At 39.3% G+C, this 22213-nt stretch overlaps 4 protein-coding genes across 4 annotated transcripts; all 4 read left to right on the top strand.

The window, feature by feature from the left end:
- Positions 1–241: 241 nt before the first annotated feature.
- LOC146616433 (uncharacterized) lies at positions 242–5963 on the top strand. The gene is made up of 6 exons (XM_085374308.1): positions 242–388; positions 896–955; positions 1511–1588; positions 1769–1879; positions 3886–4441; positions 5485–5963. The coding sequence occupies exons 1-6, from the start codon at positions 242–244 to the stop codon at positions 5961–5963; spliced, it is 1431 nt and encodes a 476-aa protein (XP_085230434.1).
- A 1813-nt stretch (positions 5964–7776) lies between these two features.
- Positions 7777–8721, top strand: LOC146616434 (olfactory receptor 10Z1-like). Its single transcript, XM_085374609.1, has one exon. It carries the CDS (start codon positions 7777–7779, stop codon positions 8719–8721), a length of 945 nt encoding a protein of 314 aa, XP_085230735.1.
- Positions 8722–14314: 5593 nt separating this feature from the next.
- On the top strand, positions 14315–15256 carry LOC146616435 (olfactory receptor 11A1-like). The gene has a single exon (XM_085374634.1). The coding sequence runs from the start codon at positions 14315–14317 to the stop codon at positions 15254–15256; it is 942 nt and encodes a 313-aa protein (XP_085230760.1).
- Positions 15257–18920: 3664 nt separating this feature from the next.
- Positions 18921–19859, top strand: LOC146616436 (olfactory receptor 4B13-like). The gene has a single exon (XM_085374608.1). The coding sequence runs from the start codon at positions 18930–18932 to the stop codon at positions 19857–19859; it is 930 nt and encodes a 309-aa protein (XP_085230734.1). The 5' UTR covers positions 18921–18929.
- The last annotated feature ends 2354 nt before the right edge of the window (positions 19860–22213 follow it).

Raw genomic sequence — 22213 nt, forward strand, 5'->3', positions numbered from 1 at the left:
GCAGCTGAAGCGGAGGCTGGGCCAGCCGAAGGCGAAGCAGCTGAAGCGGGGGCCGGGCCAGACGATGGCGAAGCGGGAGAAGCTGAGGCGGAGGCCGGACCGAGCGAAGCGGGCGAAGCTGAGGCGGAGGCCGGACCGGGCGAAGCTGAGGCCGGACCAGGCGAAGCTGAGGCCGGACCAGGCGAAGCTGAGGCCGGAGCTGGACCAGGCGAGGATGAAGCCGGAGCTGGACCAGGCGAGGATGCAGCCGGAGCTGGCGACGCTGACGATGCTGATGAGGAGGCTGCTGCAGGCGACGCTGATGCTGATGAGGAGGCTGATGCTGATGAGGAGGCTGCTGCAGGCGGCGCTGAAGCTGATGAGGAGGCTGCTGGTGGAGCAGGCGGCGGCAAGGATGAAACTGCTGCTGCAAGCGTGGATGAGGCTGCTGGTGGAGCAGCTGGTGGCTGGACGGGCTCCTCGGGCCCCCCAGCTGACGAGGCAGGAGGCTGGACGGGCTCCTCGGGCCCTCCAGCAAGAACAGTCTCAGGACCAGTGGGCTCTGGCAGGCATAGAACAGAACCAGCAGGCGCACGGGCCTCTGGCAGGGACAGAACAGAACCAGCAGGCACACGGGCCTCTGGCAAGCACATAGCAGGCTGCAGCTGCACAGAGTATTGACTCTGCTCAGGCAGCGACAGCCGGGTGCAGTCCTCAGCTGGCTTCTTAACCTCCAGGGGTCCAGAGTCAGCTGGGGGCTGAAACCCAGCCTCAGGGGAGGCCCTGGAGTGCATCTCAGTCTCAGAACTGGCCAGCCTTTGAGGAATGCTGACATTATTAAATTTGTCTCTCTGCTTGGAATGGATGGGCGAAGAACAGTGTTTTTCAGGTTGAATTGACTTGTATTGTTGTACAGGTGGAGAAACTGACACAGGATGCAGGGCTGGTGGCTGCTGAACAGGAGGCTGAACTGAGGGTGACTGACATAATGGTTGTGATGACAATGGTGGTGGAGTGGGAGACTGAACGGATGATAAGGCTGATGATTCTTCTGCCAACTGGGCTTCTGACTGGGCTAGGGATTGCAACATAGTTTGCAGTAAGTCTGGCTGTGACTGTAACTGAGCTACGGGTGGTGAGGCTGAATGTGGTGGAGGTGGCGACTGAGCTTCTGGCCAGGCGGCTAACCGAGCTTCTGGCCGGGCGGCTAACCGAGCTTCTGGCCGGGCGGCTAACCGAGCTTCTAGTAGATAGTCTTTTTTATTTTCAGATTCCGGATTAAAAGTCCTGGTTAGCATAACACAGGACTCGGAAGAGGCAGAATGAAAGCAGTCCTTTAAATCCTCAGAGCATGTGTTAACGGACCTTGGAGTATCTGACAAAGAATTAACAGTTTCTGAATTAATCTTTTCACATTTGAATAAACCTGAGTTGACTGGCATTGAATTACTAGACTCAGGATCAACTGACAGAGTGGTCATGAATGCAAGCTCAGATGGAACAGAAAAAACACTGTGTTCCTGACTCACAGAATCTGCCGGTAACTGACGGCCGCGTGGACGTCGCTTCCACCTGGGAGAAGGGGCTAGAGCGGCAGGGGAAGCGGGCGGTGATATGAGGCAGCTCTGAAGTGGCTGCTCCTGCTGTGGGGTGGATAGGCTGGGTGGAATGAGGATGATTCCCAGTGCTTTGTAAAAAGCCTGGGCTGGTGTGAGCTGGCCACTGGGGGGCTGCATGTACATGAAACAGTCACTCTAGCTGACCCCGAGGGCTTGCTTGGCGAGCGAAGGATGACGACGGCGTGACCGCCGTTTTGCCCAGAAGGAGGGAGAAGCCGAATGAACGGGCGGCATTTTGTCTGGCTGAGAGTCCTCTGGTGGACTGGGGAGAGGATCTTCCGGTAAGCCAGGCAGGTCAGCTGTCGCAGTTGGGGGGTGAAGATGAAGCGTGTTGAGGATGAAGTCCTGTACGAGTGGGTTAAGTGAGTCCAGCAACCAGGAGTGATTGGAAACTAGCCGCTGTAGTCGGGCCTCCAGAGCATGACGAAGTTCCTCCCCCTCATGCTCTAGCCACAGATTAGTCCATCTTGAAACTGAATCGGTTAATTCCTCCCGAAGCTCCTTGGAAGGTGCGAATGCCGCTGGGTCCATGTTTGGCTGGTTCATACTGTCACGGCTGCCGAGGCGAGCCGTGTGGTATTGACGGGAGAAAGGACCCAAATCGCAGGCAGTAGATGATAATGCTGGTGATGTTATATTTACACAGTGGTGAGATGACAAAACAGGCAAGAGGGAAGACAAAACTAAAGACCTAAACTGGGAAAGCTAAATGACAAACCTGAGAGGGTACCAGAATGGGGTGAGAGGCAGAGAGACACGGACGAGGAACAGGACACCGTGGACCACAGAGTAACGCAGACTGACACGGCGTAACGCAGAGTGACACGGCGTAACGCAGAGTGACACGGCGTAACGCAGACTGACACGGCGTAACGCAGACGAACCAGCAACAGGCAGGAGAACACACAGGGCTTAAATACACACACCAGTAATCAGGGGATGAGAGACAGAAGGGCAACACAGCTGGGAGAAATCAGAGCTGACGGGACAGAGGAAACGTAAACTGAACACACTCACATCAGACAGAGACCTTCACAATAAGACAGGAAACTCAGACACAGGGAACCAAACAAGACACAGAACTAAACAGACAGATTCGCAAACAGTGGGGGTGACACCATAGACAGACAGAGACACAGACCGGATATAACACATAGAACTCGAACAATAATAATCATCATCATAATAAACTAAAAGCGCTGGGTCACCGACCCAGGACCATGACACATTCAGAGAGTCTTGTATCTAAACTGGTTAATAATTAAACTTGCTTGTCCTGATGTTGACATCTTTAGAAAAAACATCAGTGCAAATGTAACACTTATTGTTTATCTGTGTCATTGGCTTTTTATAATTTGGACTTACATATATCTTATTAAAACATGTGTGAGGTCCAGAGAGGACAGGTTAAAGTTTACGTAGACCTGTGTGCCCCACCTGATCTCTTTGATGACTTTCCTGTTTTTTCTTGATCCAGTGTACATGATATCTGGCTCTACACGTTTACCTCAAAGCCTCCAAAACTTCATCACTATTGAATTTCTCATCATCCCTCCAGTTATGAATCCTCTCATATATGGATTTAAACTCACCAAAATACGAAACAGGATATTGGGTTCATTTTATTTTAAAAGAACTTCGAAATTAAGAGCTCCTTGTTCACCAAATAAAAATAGAGCAAAATAAAATTTCAAAAATGTACATTATTCTCTTGTACATGACAGCAAATGAAGGCCTCATAACATTAACTATAAATGCACCAAGACAACCAAGTCTCAGTAAAAAGCGTTATTGTTTACTTAAATTTGACCTTTAGACTATCAAAGATCTGAAGACAACTAACACATATTTTACCTTTTGAAAATTTATTATTATTGTTTCTTGTTTTTACATTTTTTCAGATGTAAACTAAAATGCATTTCCACTTCTGGTTTTAGCTTTAATCCAGGTCATCTTATCGTTTGAACTTAAGGTGTCATAATGCCATATCTCTAACACGTTCCATTAAGATGTAAATTGGTCAATTTATTGTCATTTACAGTAAATAGGTTTATGTTTCTCAAGTAACAGACTCATATTTATATCCTTTTTTCAATTATAAAATGTTTGAGTCTCATGAGTGACGTGTTTACTGTGGCTCAAAGTTTAGCCAGTTTTCCGGGTGCCTCTGTAGTCTCGCTCATTGTACACTTATATCACAAGGCTAATTCAGAAAATATAACTGACATGATGTCTATATTTAAGAGAATATCAGCATTATAATGTGAATGTATAATATTGTTGTCAGGCCTTTGACAGGTATATGGCTATATGTCGACCTCTGCACTACCACTCTTTCATGACTAAGAGGAGGCTTTCACAGCTGGTGTGTTTCTCCTGGCTGACACCTTTCTGCATTTTTGCCATCCATGTCCTGCTTACAGCAAGACTCAAGTTATGTGGTATAAAGATTCAGAGAGTCTTATGTCTAAACTGGTTAATTGTTAAACTTGCTTGTCCTGAAGCTGACACTTTTTCAAATAACATAAGTGCATATGTGATACTTGTCATTAATGTGTCTCATTGGCTTTTCATAATTTGGACTTACTTATATCTTATTAAAACATGTGTGAGGTCCAGAGAGGACAGAGTAAAGTTTATGCAGACCTGTGTGCCCCATCTGACTTCTTTGATCATAAATGTCACTTTAATAGCTTTTGATTCGATGTACTTGCGCTTTGGCTCCATAGATTTACCCCAAAGCCTCCAAAACTTCATCACTCTTGAATTTGTCATCATCCGTCCAGTTATTAATCCTCTCATGTATGGATTTAATCTCACCAAAATACGAAACAGAATCTTGAGTTTAATTTATTTGAAAGGGAAATGATTTGAATTCAAAAATATTCAAAACAGATGCAGCAATATAAATACAAGTCTTTCTGAAGGCACTTGATTCAGAAACATTTAGTCATGTTTGCCTTGTCTAAGGCAAACATATATTTGGACTAGACTAATTTTACTAATATTCTTTGTTATATTTGTCATAATATGACATATATTTGTCAAATGTGTCATATTTGCTCAATCCAGCACAAACATTAAATGAAAACAACATTTTTTTCATGTTTTTGACTAAGAATTTCATTTTTAAAAGGATTCTGCGTGGTTTTTTAAGTACTGTTGTAAAATTCATCTATATACCATTCAGAAATCATCACAAATTGACATTTCATTTCTTTGCCTTGCTGTGTCTTGATGTTCAAGGTATATTAGCTGATATATGTGCAAGTTGATTAAAAAGGTTTATTTCAAAGTGTTTTAGGTTTAAAGTAAACAAAATATTGTATGAAATATTCTGTTGTAAAGGGCTGGTTAGTGCAGGCATCCCTGTGTGTTACATCTCAGTTTATCACAAAGGTCAGTTAACAATGCTTAATGTTTCTTTTTTTTCAATAAACACGTTACATGTATAAATATAAGGATCAATGTTATTAGTTTGTATTTTTTCAGTAGTATTTATGTATTTATATAGGGTTTTTTATTATTATTATTTTGGAAAAAGTAGTAATACTAATTGAACTGTTACCTACTTTTATTTGGCTTTTTTTTTTGTTTTTAAATTTATATGTAAATTTCTCTCTGTACATTAATTAATGACACCATAATTCTGTACTTTTTGAAATCTGATCATATATCCCCATTGCTTGACATACTTTAGTACTTACTACTTTAAAAATTAAAGTTTTGTTTAGCATATCAAGCATAAAATTGTGCTGTTGTTGTTTGAAGTTTTTCAATCCCATAGCATAAAATTAAAAAATAAAAAAAAACAACAAAAAACAATGCAATAATAGTATTTTAACAGTAACTCCCTTCTCTTCTACTCCTTCCTCGCCTTAACTAGGAAGGAGGCTCTCTCAGCTGGTGTGTTTCTCCAGGCTAACGCCCTTCTGCCTTTTTTCCATCAATGTCCTGCTAACATCAAGACTCAAGTTGTGTGATATAAACATTCAGAGAGTCTTGTATCTAAACTGGTTAATAATTAAACTTGCTTGTCCTGATGTTGACATCTTTAGAAAAAACATCAGTGCAAATGTAACAGTTATTGTTTATCTGTGTCATTGGCTTTTTATAATTTGGATTTACATATATCTTATTAAAACATGTGTGAGGTCCAGAGAGGACAGGTTAAAGTTTACGCAGACCTGTGTGCCCCACCTGATCTCTTTGATGACTTTCCTGTTTTTTCTTGATCCAGTGTACATGATATCTGGCTCTACACGTTTACCTCAAAGCCTCCAAAACTTCATCACTATTGAATTTCTCATCATCCCTCCAGTTATGAATCCTCTCATATATGGATTTAAACTCACCAAAATATGAAACAGGATATTGGGTTTATTTTATTTTAAAAGAACTTCGAAATTAAGAGCTCCTTGTTCACCAAATAAAAATAGAGCAAAATAAAATTTCAAAAAATGTACATTATTCTCTTGTACATGACAGCAAATGAAGGCCTCATAACATTAACTATAAATGCACCAAGACAACCAAGTCTCAGTAAAAAGCATTATTGTTTACTTAAATTTGACCTTTAGACTATCAAAGATCTAAAGACAGCTAACACATATTTTACCTTTTGAAAATTTATTATTATTGTTTCTTGTTTTTACATTTTTTCAGATGTAAACTAAAATGCATTTCCACTTCTGGTTTTAGGTTTAATCCAGGTCATCTTATCGTTTGAACTTAAGGTGTCATAATGCCATATCTCTAACACGTTCCATTAAGATGTAAATTGGTCAATTTATTGTCATTTACAGTAAATAGGTTTATGTTTCTCAAATAACAGACTCATATTTATATCCTTTTTTCAAGCATAAAATGTTTGAGTCTCATGAGTGACGTGTTTACTGTGGCTCAAAGTTTAGCCAGTTTTTCGGGTGCCTCTGTAGTCTCGCTCATTGTACACTTATATCACAAGGCTAATTCAGAAAATATAATATATACGACATGATGATGTCTATATTTAAGAGAATATCAGTTTCACAGTTTGCAAATTAATTCAAAGACAGGGGAAGAAAGAAGTGATTGCTTAGTAGGTTATAGATTCATGCTGCTTTAAAACTACCTTCTTTCCACAGAGCTGCTGTTAAAAAATAAAGGCCTGACAGTACTATATATACAGCAAGTGTGTTTTTGTTTATGAGTTGGCACCACAGATTGTACAAGGTTCATGTTAGCACAGAATTCTGGGCCCTATGTATAAACAGTCTCTATATATGTGACACAATGTGATGCGTGGAAGGAAGAGAGGACTCAAACACAGGACTCGCAGGCTGGTGAAGGATGTGGATGATGTTTGTTGTGAAGCCAGGATGAACGGAACATGAGAAGACGGACTGACTATACCAATTGAATAAATGAATGAATGAGTGAGGAAGTGAGTGAATTAATAAATTAATGGTTGGCTGGCTGACTGGATGGACTGAACTGAAAACACACATGAGGAATGGACGGAATGACAAGACTGGGAACTGAGGGCTTAGATACACAGTGTGGAGTTGTGATATGATGTGATAACATTAGGTGGCTGCATTATAATGTGAATGTATAATATTGTTGTCAGGCCTCTGTGTAACTGTAGGAGAAAAATAGTTTGATAGAAACAGCATTAGAATAGAATAGAATAATCCTTTAATTGTCCCACAAGGGGAAATTTGGTTGTAATAGCAGCCAGAAAGACACATATAGAAACAAACAGGACACAGAACAGAAACATACACTCATCCCTGCTGGACAACATCTCCCACCCCATGCAGGAGACTGTGACAGCACTGAGCAGCTCCTTCAGTGGCAGGCTGCGGCACACACGGTGTGGGACGGAGAGCTTTCGCAGGTCTTTCCTCCTCACTGCTGTCAGACTCCACAACAAAGACTTTAACTGATCAAACACACACATCCACACACTCTGAGTGCAATACTCTTTTTCTGACAAAGTTGTATTTTTACTCAGTTGTATAAAGCATTTGCATTCTATTTCTATCCTATTGTATATTTTATTCTATTTATTGTACTGTATATAGTATTTTATTTTATTCTATAATTAATGGGAGGTGAAGAGGGACAGCAGACATTAGTCAGGTACAGACGCAGCAGCTCAGTGCTCTGTTATGTTGTTATTTTAAAAAGGTAGATGTGCCCTCTGATCATGGATAATCAGTCTAATGAAAGAAGTTTCATTCTGTCAGGATTTAATGAGACGATGAATTTCAGAGTACCCCTCTTCTCAGTTACTTTACTGTATTACTGTGTGATTTTGTTCTTCAATATTTCTCTTGTGCTGCTCATTGTCTTGGATGAAAGCCTCCATGAACCTATGTACATTTTCCTGAGTAGCCTTTGCATTAATGCACTTTATGGAACCACAGGTTTCTACCCCAAATTCCTTTCAGATTTACTGTCGTCTTCTCACAGAATCTCCTATGAAGGGTGCCTTTTACAAGCTTTTATCATGTATTCATGTGTGTGCTGTAATTTGTCTGTTGTAGCTGTCATGGCCTTTGACAGGTATATGGCTATATGTCGACCTCTGCACTACCACTCTTTCATGACTAAGAGGAGGCTTTCACAGCTGGTGTGTTTCTCCTGGCTGACACCTTTCTGCATTTTTGCCATCAATGTCCTGCTTACAGCAAGACTCAAGTTATGTGGTATAAACATTCAGAGAGTCTTATGTCTAAACTGGTTAATTGTTAAACTTGCTTGTCCTGAAGCTGACACTTTTTCAAATAACATAAGTGCATATGTGATACTTGTCATTATTGTGTCTCATTGGCTTTTCATAATTTGGACTTACTTATATCTTATTAAAACATGTGTGAGGTCCAGAGAGGACAGAGTAAAGTTTATGCAGACCTGTGTGCCCCATCTGACTTCTGTGATCATAAATTTCACTGTAATGGTTTTTGATGCGATGTACTTGCGCTTTGGCTCCAGAGATTTATCCCAAAGCCTCCAAAACTTCATCACTCTTGAATTTGTCATCATCCGTCCAGTTATGAATCCTCTCATGTATGGATTTAAACTCACCAAAATACGAAACAGAATCTTGAGTTTAATTTATTTGAAAGGGAAATGATTTCCATTAAGGTTAGATTTCCTTATTTAAAATAATTCAAAAATATTCAAAACAGATGCAGCAATATAAATACAAGTCTTTCTGAAGGCACTTGATTCAGAAACATTTAGTCATGTTTGCCTTGTCTAAGGCAAACATATATTTGGACTAGACTAATTTTACTAATATTCTTTGTTATATTTGTCATAATATGACACATATTTGTCATATATGTCATATTTGTTCAATCCAGCACGAACGTTAAATGAAAACAACATTTTTTTCATGTTTTTGACTAAGAATTTCATTTTCAAAAGGATTCTGCATGATTGTTTAAGTACTGTTGTAAAATTTCTGATGATTTCTGAATATACCATTCAGAAATCATCACAAATTGATATTTCATTTCTTTGCCTTGCTGTGTCGTGATGATCAAGGTATATTAGCTGATATATAACACGTTACATGTATAAATATAAGGATCAGTGTTATTAGGTTGTAATTTTTTCAGTAGTATTTATTTATTTATATAGGGGTTTTTATTATTTTGGAAAAATAGTAATAGTAATTGAACTGTTACCTACTTTTATTTTGGCAGTTTTTTGTTGTTTTTAAATTTATATGTAAATTTCTGTCTGTACATTAATTAATGACACCATAATTCTGTACTTTTTGAAATCTGATCATATATCCCCATTGCTTGACATACTGTAGTATTTACTACTTTAACAATTAAAGTTTTGTTTAGCATATCAAGTATAAAATTGTATTTTTCAATCCCATAGCATTAAATTAAAAAAAAAACAAAACAAAACAATGCAATAATAGTATTTTAACAGTAACTCCCTTCTCTTCTACTCCTTCCTCGCCTTATCCTTCCAACCAACCCTCAGCTCTATCATATCTTCTTTCTAATAGCAGATCCTCTAAATTCAAAGTGAAATATATTTCTAAAGCACGTTTAAAACAATAGCTTTTGACTAATGTGCTATCATGTAATAATAATAATCAAATGACAAAAAAAAACACGGGACAAAATGACAGAATTTAAGGAAGGAAAAATAAAAAGAGAAAACATGAGTAAGAAATACCACAAAAAAGTAATCAAATCTTCTGATTTAAAAGACAAAAAATAAAAGTGGCTTTTCAAATGGGTTTTAAAAATGTCTAATGTTGGGGTGATCCTGATGTGAAAGGGCATTTTGTTCCACAGTTTAGGAGCAGCCACAGCAAAGGCCCGATCTCCTCTGTGCCTTAATCTGGACCTCAGGAAATGTAGGAGCATGTGGTCTGCAGACCTCAGTGATCTTGAAGAATTGTACAAATTAAAAATATCAGAAAGGTACGAAAGGGCGATAATCCATGAAATACCTTAGAAACAATTAATGAGCTAAATAAAGCTTCTACAAGGATAAAGATCTGATATGATCCATTCATCTCACCTGCTGTATTATACTATTTCCAAACTGTTTGGTACAAAGATAAATCAGAGGTCAAACCAGATCATCAAGGAACTATTATTTGTAAATATAGTTTCATTTTAAAAATGTAATAATTTTAATCATTTTGAACAATTAAAACGCTTAAAATGTAAGACTTCCCTCAAAAAGAATGAAACCATCACTACCGCTACTCCTTCCATCTTCACAGTCATATCTATCTCCTGCTCCTTCACACACATGTATTCTATACATGCTATACATATGCATACTATACATTGCATCTAAAGTGCTCTTTCTTGTCATGAAGCCTGAAGTCATACTACTGCTCACACATCACTCTTCCACCTTTACAGTGCACCTGTTTTATTGTTTATTGCAAAAACCTGACTTGTTGCCTGCAAAACGCAAGTAAGTACAGGGTACTGCACCTTAGTCACTCCATAACAAGACCCGCACCCCAGAAAAGTACAGGGTACTTACAGTGTACTTGTTTCATTGTTTGTTGCAAAAGCCTGACTTGATGTCCTCAAATTGAACTTAAATACAGGGTACTTTCACCTTTGTGGCAGGTTGTGTTATAATGTGTTACCTTTCATTAGTTTACATAAATTCATTACATATGTTTGTGACACACGCTAGGCACAGATACACCCACACACAGGTCGTTGTCATCAGATCCCACATTTATTAAGAGTGTGCACTGAATTACAACAGAACACCGTCTGACAGCGGTCGGTTTCCCCAGCGTCTCTCTCCTCCGCTCCTCTCCACCTCACTATATAAAGGAAAGGAAAACCACCATCAGTCCAAAATCGCCATCAGCTGTTCTTACCAGCACCGCCCCGTTGAGCTCACTGCACCACTCCTCCCCTGCAGCCGCGCCCCGGACCACACCTCCGCCACAATGTTAAACTATAAACACTTAAAATCATATAGAGATCAGTCTCAATAAGCATATGCATCAGCGCGTTCTTCTGGTTTTTACACATTAAATAAAAAATGAGTGAAACTAAGCACATTTCCTGCACATTTTTTTAGGTTTGTGGTGGCAGATTTCTTTTCTCATGTATTAGTCACATATTTAATCATATCACATTAGTTACAGTAATATCACTTTCTCACTTTATTATAGTAAGAGCACTCCTGTCACCAGGTGCATGTGGAATGTTAGCACAATGAGGCCATTGTAATGGGAGACATTAAATATATAGAGGGACTCTATATCTAGAGTATCAGGGATGTAAATCCGGCTGCAAATCCTTAGGTGACAGCCAAGTAGAAAACAAGGTTATAATTCTCTCTGTGAGGGAGAAGGTATACACCCCCGTCCTTGGGAAGGACTCTTCTGTCCTTGGGTTTATTGTTTTTAGCACTTTGTACCAAAGCAAAGGCTGCAATGCCACTCTGTCTGTCTCTCTCATCATGGTCACCTAAATGCAGCGCACAGTAATGGCAGGTTTTGTAATATGCACTGTTAGTTGATTATTTACCTGCTGCATTAACGGGAGAGGACGTGCAAACGTTACCGCTGCTGCTGGGTTGAGTTTCATGAGTTCGGAGCGGAATTAAAAACACAACATTCATTTAAGGTTATCGCGTGTTTTGTGAACAAATGCTTTTGCATATTCGTAGTGTTTCCTCCCTTAAATGAAATATCTACTTTGCAAATATTGCAAGTTGCCCTGTTGTCATCCGTTCTCGTAAAGTATAACCAAACTTTTGAGTGTTTGAGCCACTTAGGCGCCGTGTTTCCTGCCAGGTAAATGAAGCTCCGCAACGTGGTGACATCATTCGGGGCGACTGGAATCGATAAGGGAATCGTTTGTTAAAATGGCCAACAATTCCAAGGAATTGAAACAGTGGGAACCGGTTCTCAACAAGAACAGGGTTTCGATACCCATCCCTAGATGTAAGCATCAGTTATTAATTAAAGCCAGAAGCAGTGACTGCAGCACTGCGTGGCAAGTTCTAATCCCTATAGCATGTTGTTTCACCTAAAAGCAAAACTTTTCCTGTGATGTTTCTGGCTGATTTTAGGGTTTTGTTTTAGTACCAGGCTGATTCTGCCAGTTAGGTTTGTTTTCTTTTTCTAAGAGAAAGACTGTTTTGTTTTGTTTTTTACACTCAGACATGTCTGGAACTGTGCCTAATATGTTTTTGGGGTTTTTTTTGCAACAGTGCACTTAGGAAAAAACCTGCCAGGTATTATCCCTCTGGTGGTGATATTTTGTGTGCTGATGATTTAAAAGCAGGCTTGCAAGATTGGGAGTAAAAGCGCTATAAAACACTTTAATTGAGAGCAAATATATGGTGAGCTTCTCTTTAAATTACAATGGGCTTCTGAGGAAATTCACCTAAAGGGGCGCTGACCATATTAGATGGTAAGACCTGTGTTTAAAAGGATTGTAGCAATTCAATCCATTTCAAAAGCAAAAAGAATTGATTTTATTTTTGGAATGACGTAATATTGCTGTCAGTGGATACTTAAATTAGGGCGTGGTTTTCCACTATCAGCAACGATTGGTAAAAACTAAGTCAACTAAGAGTGACCTAGACAACGCTAGGATGCAGCTGAACAGCTGAGGCAGTGGGGAGGTGGAAACTGGCCGGGGCACTGTAATGAGAGGAGAGCACAGTCAACTGGATCTGGCAGACAATCAGTGATCCTCCACAGTTAAACTGAGTTGCCTTACTTGGTTTTAGGTGGAGGTGACAGGTGGGGCGGAAGGCCCGGATACAGTCGAGGCGTGGGGAGGCAGGCAAGTGAGTGGCGGGCCAGTTGGCAACGTCGTACCAGCAGCAGGTGGCCCAGGTCCAGGAAAGCGGGGATGAGGGAGCCAAGACCCCCACTCCAGGAGCTACCTCTGAGGACAAGAAAAACAGGTAAGTCTTCACACGGGTTCTGGACAAAGCACTCAAACACCACTTGACTAACATGGGATAGCAGATACTCAGGCGATGAACGGTTGAGTGCGCAGGTCTTATATGCTGCCGGAATAATTGCCCACAGGTGGTCAGCCAGGGAGGAGCAACCAATCTCCGCCTAAAGGAGGAGGAGCCGCTGTTGGAGACCTGCAGGTACCCACCCAGACCATGACAATAACAGGTGCAGTGGCCAGAGTATTGCTGGAAAAAAATCATCCCAAGGGTGGAATCTCCAGACTGAGATTGAGACTGGGTGCTGATCAGAAGTCTTCAGAGACCCAGCGAGAAGTAGGAAATATTCATGGCATAGCTGACAGCCCAAGCAGTGGTTGAGGTCAAAGGTCCTACTAGTGATCATGAGAAGATTCAGGAACCACAGCAATAACCATAAAGCTGTGCTGGAACGAGAGAGTGAGGGGTGAAAAGAGCACCCTCCTCCAACAAGGGCGTGCTAAGCTCCAACTAAGCGACTGCAGAGCGAGTCTCTGTGCCAACCAAGAGGGATCAGCGAATGAATACAGATGACAACTGATTAATCAGTCAGGCAGTTACATATGTTAAACTATAAACACTTAAAATCATAGAGACATCAGTCTCAACAAGCATATGCATCAGTGCGTTCTTCTGGTTTTTACACATTAAAATAAAAACTAAGCACATTTCCTGCACATTTTTCTTAAGGTTATTGTTGAAAATTTCAGGGAATAAGTCATTTTTTCTGCTTCTTTTAGGGTTAAACATTATACAGAGGCCAGGTTGTTAGTGTGAAATACATTCTCATTTACAAAATATTTAAATATTCTTATCTTTTACAATCTAAAAACCAAAGGAAGACTCATTATAACACAGCTATATTGTGTATTTTTGAAGGAAGGGAAAAGTATGTTGCTTATCAAACATATAATAACCTTAGTCACTGTGCTGATGTTTTACACTCAAAACAAAGGTCCTAATAGACAATCTATTAAAGCTCTATAGAGAGCAGTTACATAAGACACAAAGAACTTTATTCGTAAAAGTGAATTTCATTTTTTTTTTATTATTCAGCTCAACAAGTGAAAGCACCACTTACATCATGCTGACCACGTAATTGTGGCTGACACACAGAGTATATAAACCTCTGGTGACATACTTTGTCACTTAGACAGTACACAGAGAGATTTCATTTCACCCTGACTTTAACTTGTAAAAATGTCATTTGCTCTCAGTTTGAAATGACACCTAGTAAGGTAAACTAATATTTTATTATGGATAATGTTTCAGTAATTACTGTTTTTACTCTCTCAGGTTTAAGTGATATTGCAAACTACAGGGTCATTCTCTTTGTTCTCACTTTACTGTGTTACTGTGTGATTTGGCTGGTAAATTTGACGATAATTGTCACAGTCATTGTGGATAAAAGCCTTCATGAACCCATGTACATCTTCCTCTGCAATCTGTGCTTCAATGGACTCTATGGGACAGCTGCATTTTATCCCAAGTTTCTCTATGATCTTCTGTCCACCACTCATGTCATCTCTTATGCAGGATGCCTTTTACAGGGTTTTGTATTGCACTCTTCAGTTTGTGCTGACTTCTCTCTTCTAGTTCTCATGGCCTATGACAGATACGTGGCTATATGTCGACCTCTTGTGTACCACTCTCTGATGACTACACAAAAAATTTGTATTTTAGTATTTTTTGCTTGGCTTATTCCCATTTACCTTCTCTTCATGAGCACAATAACAACAGCAGTGTTGAGGTTATGTGGCTCACACATACCAAGAATCTACTGTGTAAACTGGTTAATTAATAATCTGGCTTGCTCTGCCTCTGTAGCAAGAATTGTTATTCCTGCTTTTAATTACACCTTTTATATCGGCCATGTCCTTTTGGTTTTCTGGTCTTATGTACATCTGATCAAAACATGTCAGTCATCCAAAGACAACTGGAACAAATTCATGCAGACATGTGTACCACATTTATTCTCTTTAGCAGTTGTTGTTCTGTCTTTTCTTTTTGATATGTTATACATGCGATTTGGCTCAAAGGAAATACCACAAAGTTTTGAGAATTTCATGGCAATGGAAATTTTCCTCATCCCACCAATTATTAATCCCCTCATGTATGGATTTAAATTGACACAAATAAGAAACAGAGTTTTGAATTTTATATGTGGTAAAAGTTCAGCTTTGAGACTAAAGTCATGAGTGTTTCCGCAGAGAGGGGCAAAGAAATCTGTTGATATATGTACATATGTGATTTAAGCGAAATGTGATCTGTAGTGTAAATGAATAGATACTATGACAGATACACATTTCCAGACTGTTTTCATTAATTGAAATATAAGTAGAATTTCCTTTTGGTTCTGAAATTTAAAAAAAGAAAACAACACACATTGAAATTAAACACATTTCCTGTACATTATTAGTTTCTGTCTTGTATGGACAAAAAAAGGTTTCATGTGGTTACATCTTTTTCTGATGTTTAGCTTCTTTTTCTGGTTGACTACAATGTTTTTACTCACCTAGTTTTGTTACACTTAATTATAGTATCCTTGGGTCTAAAATTTTATTCTCAGGTAAGTATCAAAATGGTACTAAAGCTCTGCCAGAGGTGGGAGTTGAAAAACTCTCTGACCTAGGCCTCTGCACACCTTTACTTTGAAAACAGTCTTTTGGGTTTTCTTTACATCCCAAATTAAGTGGCTGTCATCACACCAGGCTACAAACCACTGTACAGGGAGTGCAGAATTATTAGGCAAGTTGTATTTTTGAGGAATAATTTTATTATTGAACAACAACCATGTTCTCAATATCAAAGCTGAATGTTTCTGGAAATAGTTTTTAGTTTGTTTTTAGTTTTAGCTATTTTAGGGGGATATCTGTGTGTGCAGGTGACTATTACTGTGCATAATTATTAGGCAACTTAACAAAAAACAAATATATATCCATTTCAATTATTTATTTTTACCAGTGAAACCAATATAACATCTCCACATTCACAAATATACATTTCTGACATTCAAAAACAAAACAAAAACAAATCAGCGACCAATATAGCCACCTTTCTTTGCAAGGACACTCAAAAGCCTGCCATCCATGGATTCTGTCAGTGTTTTGATCTGTTCACCATCAACATTGCGTGCAGCAGCAACCACAGCCTCCCAGACACTGTTCAGAGAGGTGTACTGTTTTCCCTCCTTGTAAATCTCACATTTGATGATGGACCACAGGTTCTCAATGTGGTTCAGATCAGGTGAACAAGGAGGCCATGTCATTAGTTTTTCTTCTTTTACACCCTTTCTTGCCAGCCACGCTGTGGAGTACTTGGACGCGTGTGATGGAGCACTGTCCTGCATGAAAATCATGTTTTTCTTGAAGGATGCAGACTTCTTCCTGTACCACTGCTTGAAGAAGGTGTCTTCCAGAAACTGGCAGTAGGACTGGGAGTTGAGCTTGACTCCATCCTCAACCCGAAAGGGCCCCACAAGCTCATCTTTGATGATACCAGCCCAAACCAGTACTCCACCTCCACCTTGCTGGCGTCTGAGTCGGACTGGAGCTCTCTGCCCTTTACCAATCCAGCCACGGGCCCATCCATCTGGCCCATCAAGACTCACTCTCATTTCATCAGTCCATAAAACCTTAGAAAAATCAGTCTTGAGATATTTCTTGGCCCAGTCTTGACGTTTCAGCTTGTGTGTCTTGTTCAGTGGTGGTCGTCTTTCAGCCTTTCTTACCTTGGCCATGTCTCTGAGTATTGCACACCTTGTGCTTTTGGGCACTCCAGTGATGTTGCAGCTCTGAAATATGGCCAAACTGGTGGCAAGTGGCATCTTGGCAGCTGCACGCTTGACTTTTCTCAGTTCATGGGCAGTTATTTTGCGCCTTGGTTTTTCCACACGCTTCTTGCGACCCTGTTGACTATTTTGAATGAAACGCTTGATTGTTCGATGATCACGCTTCAGAAGCTTTGCAATTTTGAGACTGCTGCATCCCTCTGCAAGATATCTCACTATTTTTGACTTTTCTGAGCCTGTCAAGTCCTTCTTTTGACCCATTTTGCCAAAGGAAAGGACGTTGCCTAATAATTATGCACACCTGATATAGGGTGTTGATGTCATTAGACCACACCCCTTCTCATTACAGAGATGCACATCACCTAATATGCTTAATTGGTAGTAGGCTTTCGAGCCTATATAGCTTGGAGTAAGACAACATGCATGAAGAGGATGATGTGGACAGAATACTCATTTGCCTAATAATTCTGCACTCCCTGTATATCAAAAAAGTAAATGGTTATGTTCTCTTCTTTGTGAAACAAATTGTGAAAAGGAGTAACCTGCCCTGTCCCTGGCACGACCTTAAGGAGCACTGGTACTTAATCAATTAAAATTAATAATACTGTTCCAGCTGATGATTTGTACAAATGATACCATTTATTTGAAATGTCTCCACTCAATTTGATTTGCTTTTGAATAAAAATAAATTAATTAATAAATAAAGACTGGAACGTCCTAACCACAGAGCAAAGATCAACAAAAAGCAGCCAAGCATAACTTGTGGGTCTTCAAGGTAATTTAAAAACAAAAATGTCATGCTATTTATAACATCAGCTGTACCCTATCCTTGTAAACTATAATGGATCTTGCCTTCTGTATACATTTTCCTTTAAGACACCTAAAACACATTTATTAAAACATTTTATAACTAAAGGTGTTACTGTTGGTACGAGTCTAGAGTCATTTCTAAGAGTCAATGGAATTTGCACTGAGTAGCCACATAGCCACCAGTAGCTTTCCCTCACTCTCACGTTCTTGTGTGACGGATTGTTATCATCCTCATCTAAACTACATACTGGTTGACTATTTTCATCCTCTCTCTCGGCTTGCTCTGGTTCAAACTGGAAAGGTTGAAAAGAAGCCATTTCCAGTGCACTGCTAACTGTGAACTCGATGCGGTACAACCGTGTGACGTCACTACCCAGAATGCATTGAGAAGTAAATGACAATGGCGGCCTACTGGTAAATCGGTTTTATATAAAATGTGCGTAAAAGGAAAACATTTGACGTATTTTAATGCCACATATATGTTGTTGAAAGCACAGTGCATATTTTAGCGCAAACATGTGTTAATAGGGTTCCCTTTAAGGGTGTCCTACTCCCTACCTTTACAGGGACTTCATTCTTCTATGTAGCGTCATATAAAATAATTTATTAACAACAGTCTGTGGTTCTCTCATGAGGCTGGATGAAGTGGGCAGGATGGAGGATCTAAAGTGCAGACTCTCATACGAAAAATAAATTAAAAAGCGGCTTCATTGCTGGACTTAAGAAATACAAAAAATAAACTGGAATGAACTGGAAATTAATCAAACAGTAAAACAGTGTTTTCCAAAACAGAAAGCACTGGATACAAGACCCAGGAACATGAGAGAATTTTATTTCTCTGCTTATTGAAATAATGAAAAGCTTCACCCCTTAATACTTATGGTTGAAGTAAAATGCAGCACTTTAAGCATTTCACATGGTGAAGAGCAACTGCGTATTATTCAATCTAACCAGTAAGTAAAGTCTATAGAGTAAGGCGTGTGCTGCTGTCATCACCATGGCACCATGAACAACTACAAAATTGAACTTAAATCCATCTTGTCTTGTCCTTTAGTCATTTTTTTTCTTGTTCCATAGACCAACAGAGGCTGAATTCCCAGGTGTGTGTTTTGTTGTTGAGCCAAAGGCAGTAATTAACAGGAGGTGTAGAGGAAGAGCAGATAGTGTTAGGGATGTAGCTACAGCAGCTCTTTCCTCTGTACACTCACAAGTTGTTACTTGTGAGTGTACATCAGAAAGTCTACATCAGAAAGTACGTGGTTTTTCATATCATGGATAATGTGCATAATGTAAGAAGTTTCATTCTATTAGGATTTAATGAGACGATTAATTTCAGAGTACCCCTCTTCTCGGTTACTTTACTGTATTACTGTGTGATTTTGTTTTTCAATGTCTCTCTTGTGCTGCTTATTGTCTTGGATGTAAACCTGCATGAACCTATGTACATTTTTCTAAGTAGCTTTTGCATTAATGCACTTTATGGGTCCACAGGTTTCTACCCAAAATTCCTTTCAGATTTACTGTCGCCTTCTCAGACAATCTCCCATGAAGGGTGCCTTTTACAAGCTTTTATCATGTACTCATCTGTCTGCTGCAATTCATCCATTTTAGCTGTCATGGCCTTTGACAGGTATCTGGCTATATGTCGACCTCTGCACTACCACTCTTTCATGACTAAGAGGAGGCTCTCTCAGCTGGTGTGTTTCTCCTGGCTGACACCTTTCTGCATTTTTGCCATCAATGTTGTGCTTACAGCAAGACTCAAGTTATGTGGTACGAAGATTCAGAGAGTCTTATGTCTAAACTGGTTAATTGTTAAACTTGCTTGTCCTGAAGCTGACACCTTTTCAAACAACATCACAGCATATGCAACAGTTATCATTTATGTGTCTCATGGCTTTTTTATCATTTGGACTTACACCCATCTTATTAAAACATGCGCAAAGTCCAGAGAGGACAGGGCAAAGTTTATGCAGACCTGTGTGCCACATCTGACCTCTTTGATCACATTCCTGTCTGTAGTTGTTTTTCAGTTTGTGTACATGCGATTCGATTCCACAGATTTGCCTCAAAGCCTCCAAAATTTCATCGCTACTGAATTTGTGATCATCCCTCCACTTATGAATCCTCTCATATATGGATTCAAACTCACCAAAATACGAAATAGGATTTTGGGTTTAGTTTGTTTTAAAAGAAAATGAAACACCTTCAGAGTTAAGAGTTTCAAAAATAAAAAGACAGCAAAATCACAAAAATGTACATTATTTTGTTGAATATGACTGATAAGAGCGGGCCTCGCAAAACCAGCTAACAATGCAACATCTTATAGAACTGTTTTACATGTTATATGTGTGAATACAATAGACTTTTGTATATTAAAAGCTTAGGTTTAGTGTGGTCAATTCTTTCAGTGTTAGCGTTTGTATTAATATTATTTTGTAAAGGTTTTTATCAAGAGGAGAGATGCAACACCATTTGACCTTAGAACTGAAGAAGCTTTTCGGATGAGAGGTGAAACGTCTTCAAGCAACTTAAAGAAGTCCAGACGCTTTTCTTTCCAAGCTCCTTAGACTACGATGACCTGGATGACTGAGAACCTTCACAGACAAACCAGGGTTTATAGGGTAACTCTAGGGTTTATCTATATATTCCCTTATTTAAAAAGTGTCTGTGTGTGTTTTATTGCTCTCATTTTATATAAAATGGAGATGTGATGTATTAGACACAGAAAGGGTTCATGTTCATATTTGTTTACCGTAGGTAGTTTAAAAATAAACTATAAACTGAGATAATTGACAATTTAGTCAAAATTAATTGAACAGTAATGTTGTTGACTGAGAGTCTGTGTCTTCAGAAAGAGTTATATTTTTATTGTTGCATGTAGTTTAAACATTTTCCCCTTGAGAAACACCACCACTAATAATAATAGACCCAAGCTTTTAATTAGATAATAATAAAACTGGAGAAAGCAAACTGGAAATGAACCAAAAAATGGCATTTTAAAAAGTAAAAAAAAGAAAAAATGAAATGAATGAAACATACAAAGCATATAGCATACATTATCTGAGGTGGTATATTTACACATACAACATGCTAATAAAATGCTATAAGATGCTGCATTTTAGTGTATCTTATGAGGCCTGCTCTTATCACTCGTGCAACAGAGTAATGTAAATTTTTGACATTGAACCTTATTATCTTTTTTCAAATTTGAAAATAAAAAATCTATCCTCTTTAAGAATTTCCACCTTACTATGGTGAAGTGGATTGTGTGTCCCATTGACTTCAGGGGCTATGTGCCTGGCTGTGTTTTTGCCTGCTGGCTGTTTGAAGGGCCAGGCAAAGAACGATTCAGATGAAACCTTATAAGAGGAAAATCAAAGGAACAGTTTACAAATTCCCAGGTGTTTGTTTTATTCTTGAGCCTAAAGCAGTACTTAACAGGAGATGTAGAGGGAGGGCAAACATTGTTAGGGATGTAGATCCAGCAGATGTGTGCTCTGTACACTCACATTTTTATTCAACTAAGAAGATAGATGTGTTCTCTTGTCACGGATAATGTGTCTAATCTAAGCAGTTTCATTCTGTCAGGATTTAATGAAACAGTGAGAATATAATACCCCTCTTCTTATCCGTAAGGCCAGTTATGTTGTGGGGATGGAGCTGGACTCCCTCAAGGTGGTGTCGGAGAGGCGGATGCTGTCCAAGATAAAGACAATGTTGGATAACACCTCCCACCCACTCCATGACATGCTGGTCAGTCACAGGAGCACGTTCAGTGAGAGACTGAGATTACCGAAAAGCACCAGCCTGTGGCTATCTCCCTGTACAACACATCCACTTAACACACTGTTTACTGCTACAGCTACACATGTTTCTTTTTCAACAATTTATTAATAAGTGATTTTATGTATATATATATATATATATATATATATATATATATATAGATATATATATATATATATATATATATATATATATATATATATATATATATATATATATATATATATATATATATATATAGATATATATAGATAGATAGAACAATATTTTCTATGAATTTGGAATCCACACAGTGGGTGGCTGCTGCTTTAAAAGCTGCCTCCCTTTTTTCAGATAGGGTGCTGTTGCAGAAGGATATAGACGTATAGCACGAAATCCTATAACCAAGTAGCCAGTATAGTATACAGGAACATCTGCACTGAGTATGGCCTGAAGGTCCAAAAGTTAAACATGAATCCAGCAGGCAGAACAGTGTGTGGTAGGGGTGGGAGAGGTCACGTATGTGTTTGTTTGCTTTGGTCAGGCATCATCCCAGATGTGGGGAAGTGGAGTCCCATAAGTATTCTCTGCTGTCCCCACCACTATATTCAGGGATTGCCAGTCTAAAGCAAAGCAGGCTCTTGACCAATCAGAGATGCAAAGAGAGTAGTAGAGATGGGAAAGGGAAGGTGACCTTTTCTTAATTGGGGCAAAAGGCTCTCTTTTACAAGAGCTCCACTGTGCAGTGAACAGGACAGGTCTATCTGTACGCCCAGGAGTTTCGTGC

The sequence above is a fragment of the Diplotaxodon limnothrissa genome, linkage group LG16, assembly GCF_057381915.1.
Source record: "Diplotaxodon limnothrissa isolate DT_005_m linkage group LG16, D_limnothrissa_male_GT1.1, whole genome shotgun sequence".
NCBI classification, from domain to species: Eukaryota; Metazoa; Chordata; class Actinopteri; order Cichliformes; family Cichlidae; genus Diplotaxodon; species Diplotaxodon limnothrissa.

Coding starts and splice junctions, on each gene's coding strand:
- LOC146616433 (XM_085374308.1), top strand. CDS start 242: ATGCAGCCGGAGCTGGCGACGCTGACGATGCTGATGAGGAGGCTGCTG. Junction 1,589..1,768: donor AGCGGCAGGGGAAGCGGGCG/GTGATATGAGGC, acceptor TGGCGAGCGAAG/GATGACGACGGCGTGACCGC. Junction 1,880..3,885: donor ACTGGGGAGAGGATCTTCCG/GTAAGCCAGGCA, acceptor TATTGTTGTCAG/GCCTTTGACAGGTATATGGC.
- LOC146616434 (XM_085374609.1), top strand. CDS start 7,777: ATGTGCCCTCTGATCATGGATAATCAGTCTAATGAAAGAAGTTTCATT.
- LOC146616435 (XM_085374634.1), top strand. CDS start 14,315: ATGGATAATGTTTCAGTAATTACTGTTTTTACTCTCTCAGGTTTAAGT.
- LOC146616436 (XM_085374608.1), top strand. CDS start 18,930: ATGGATAATGTGCATAATGTAAGAAGTTTCATTCTATTAGGATTTAAT.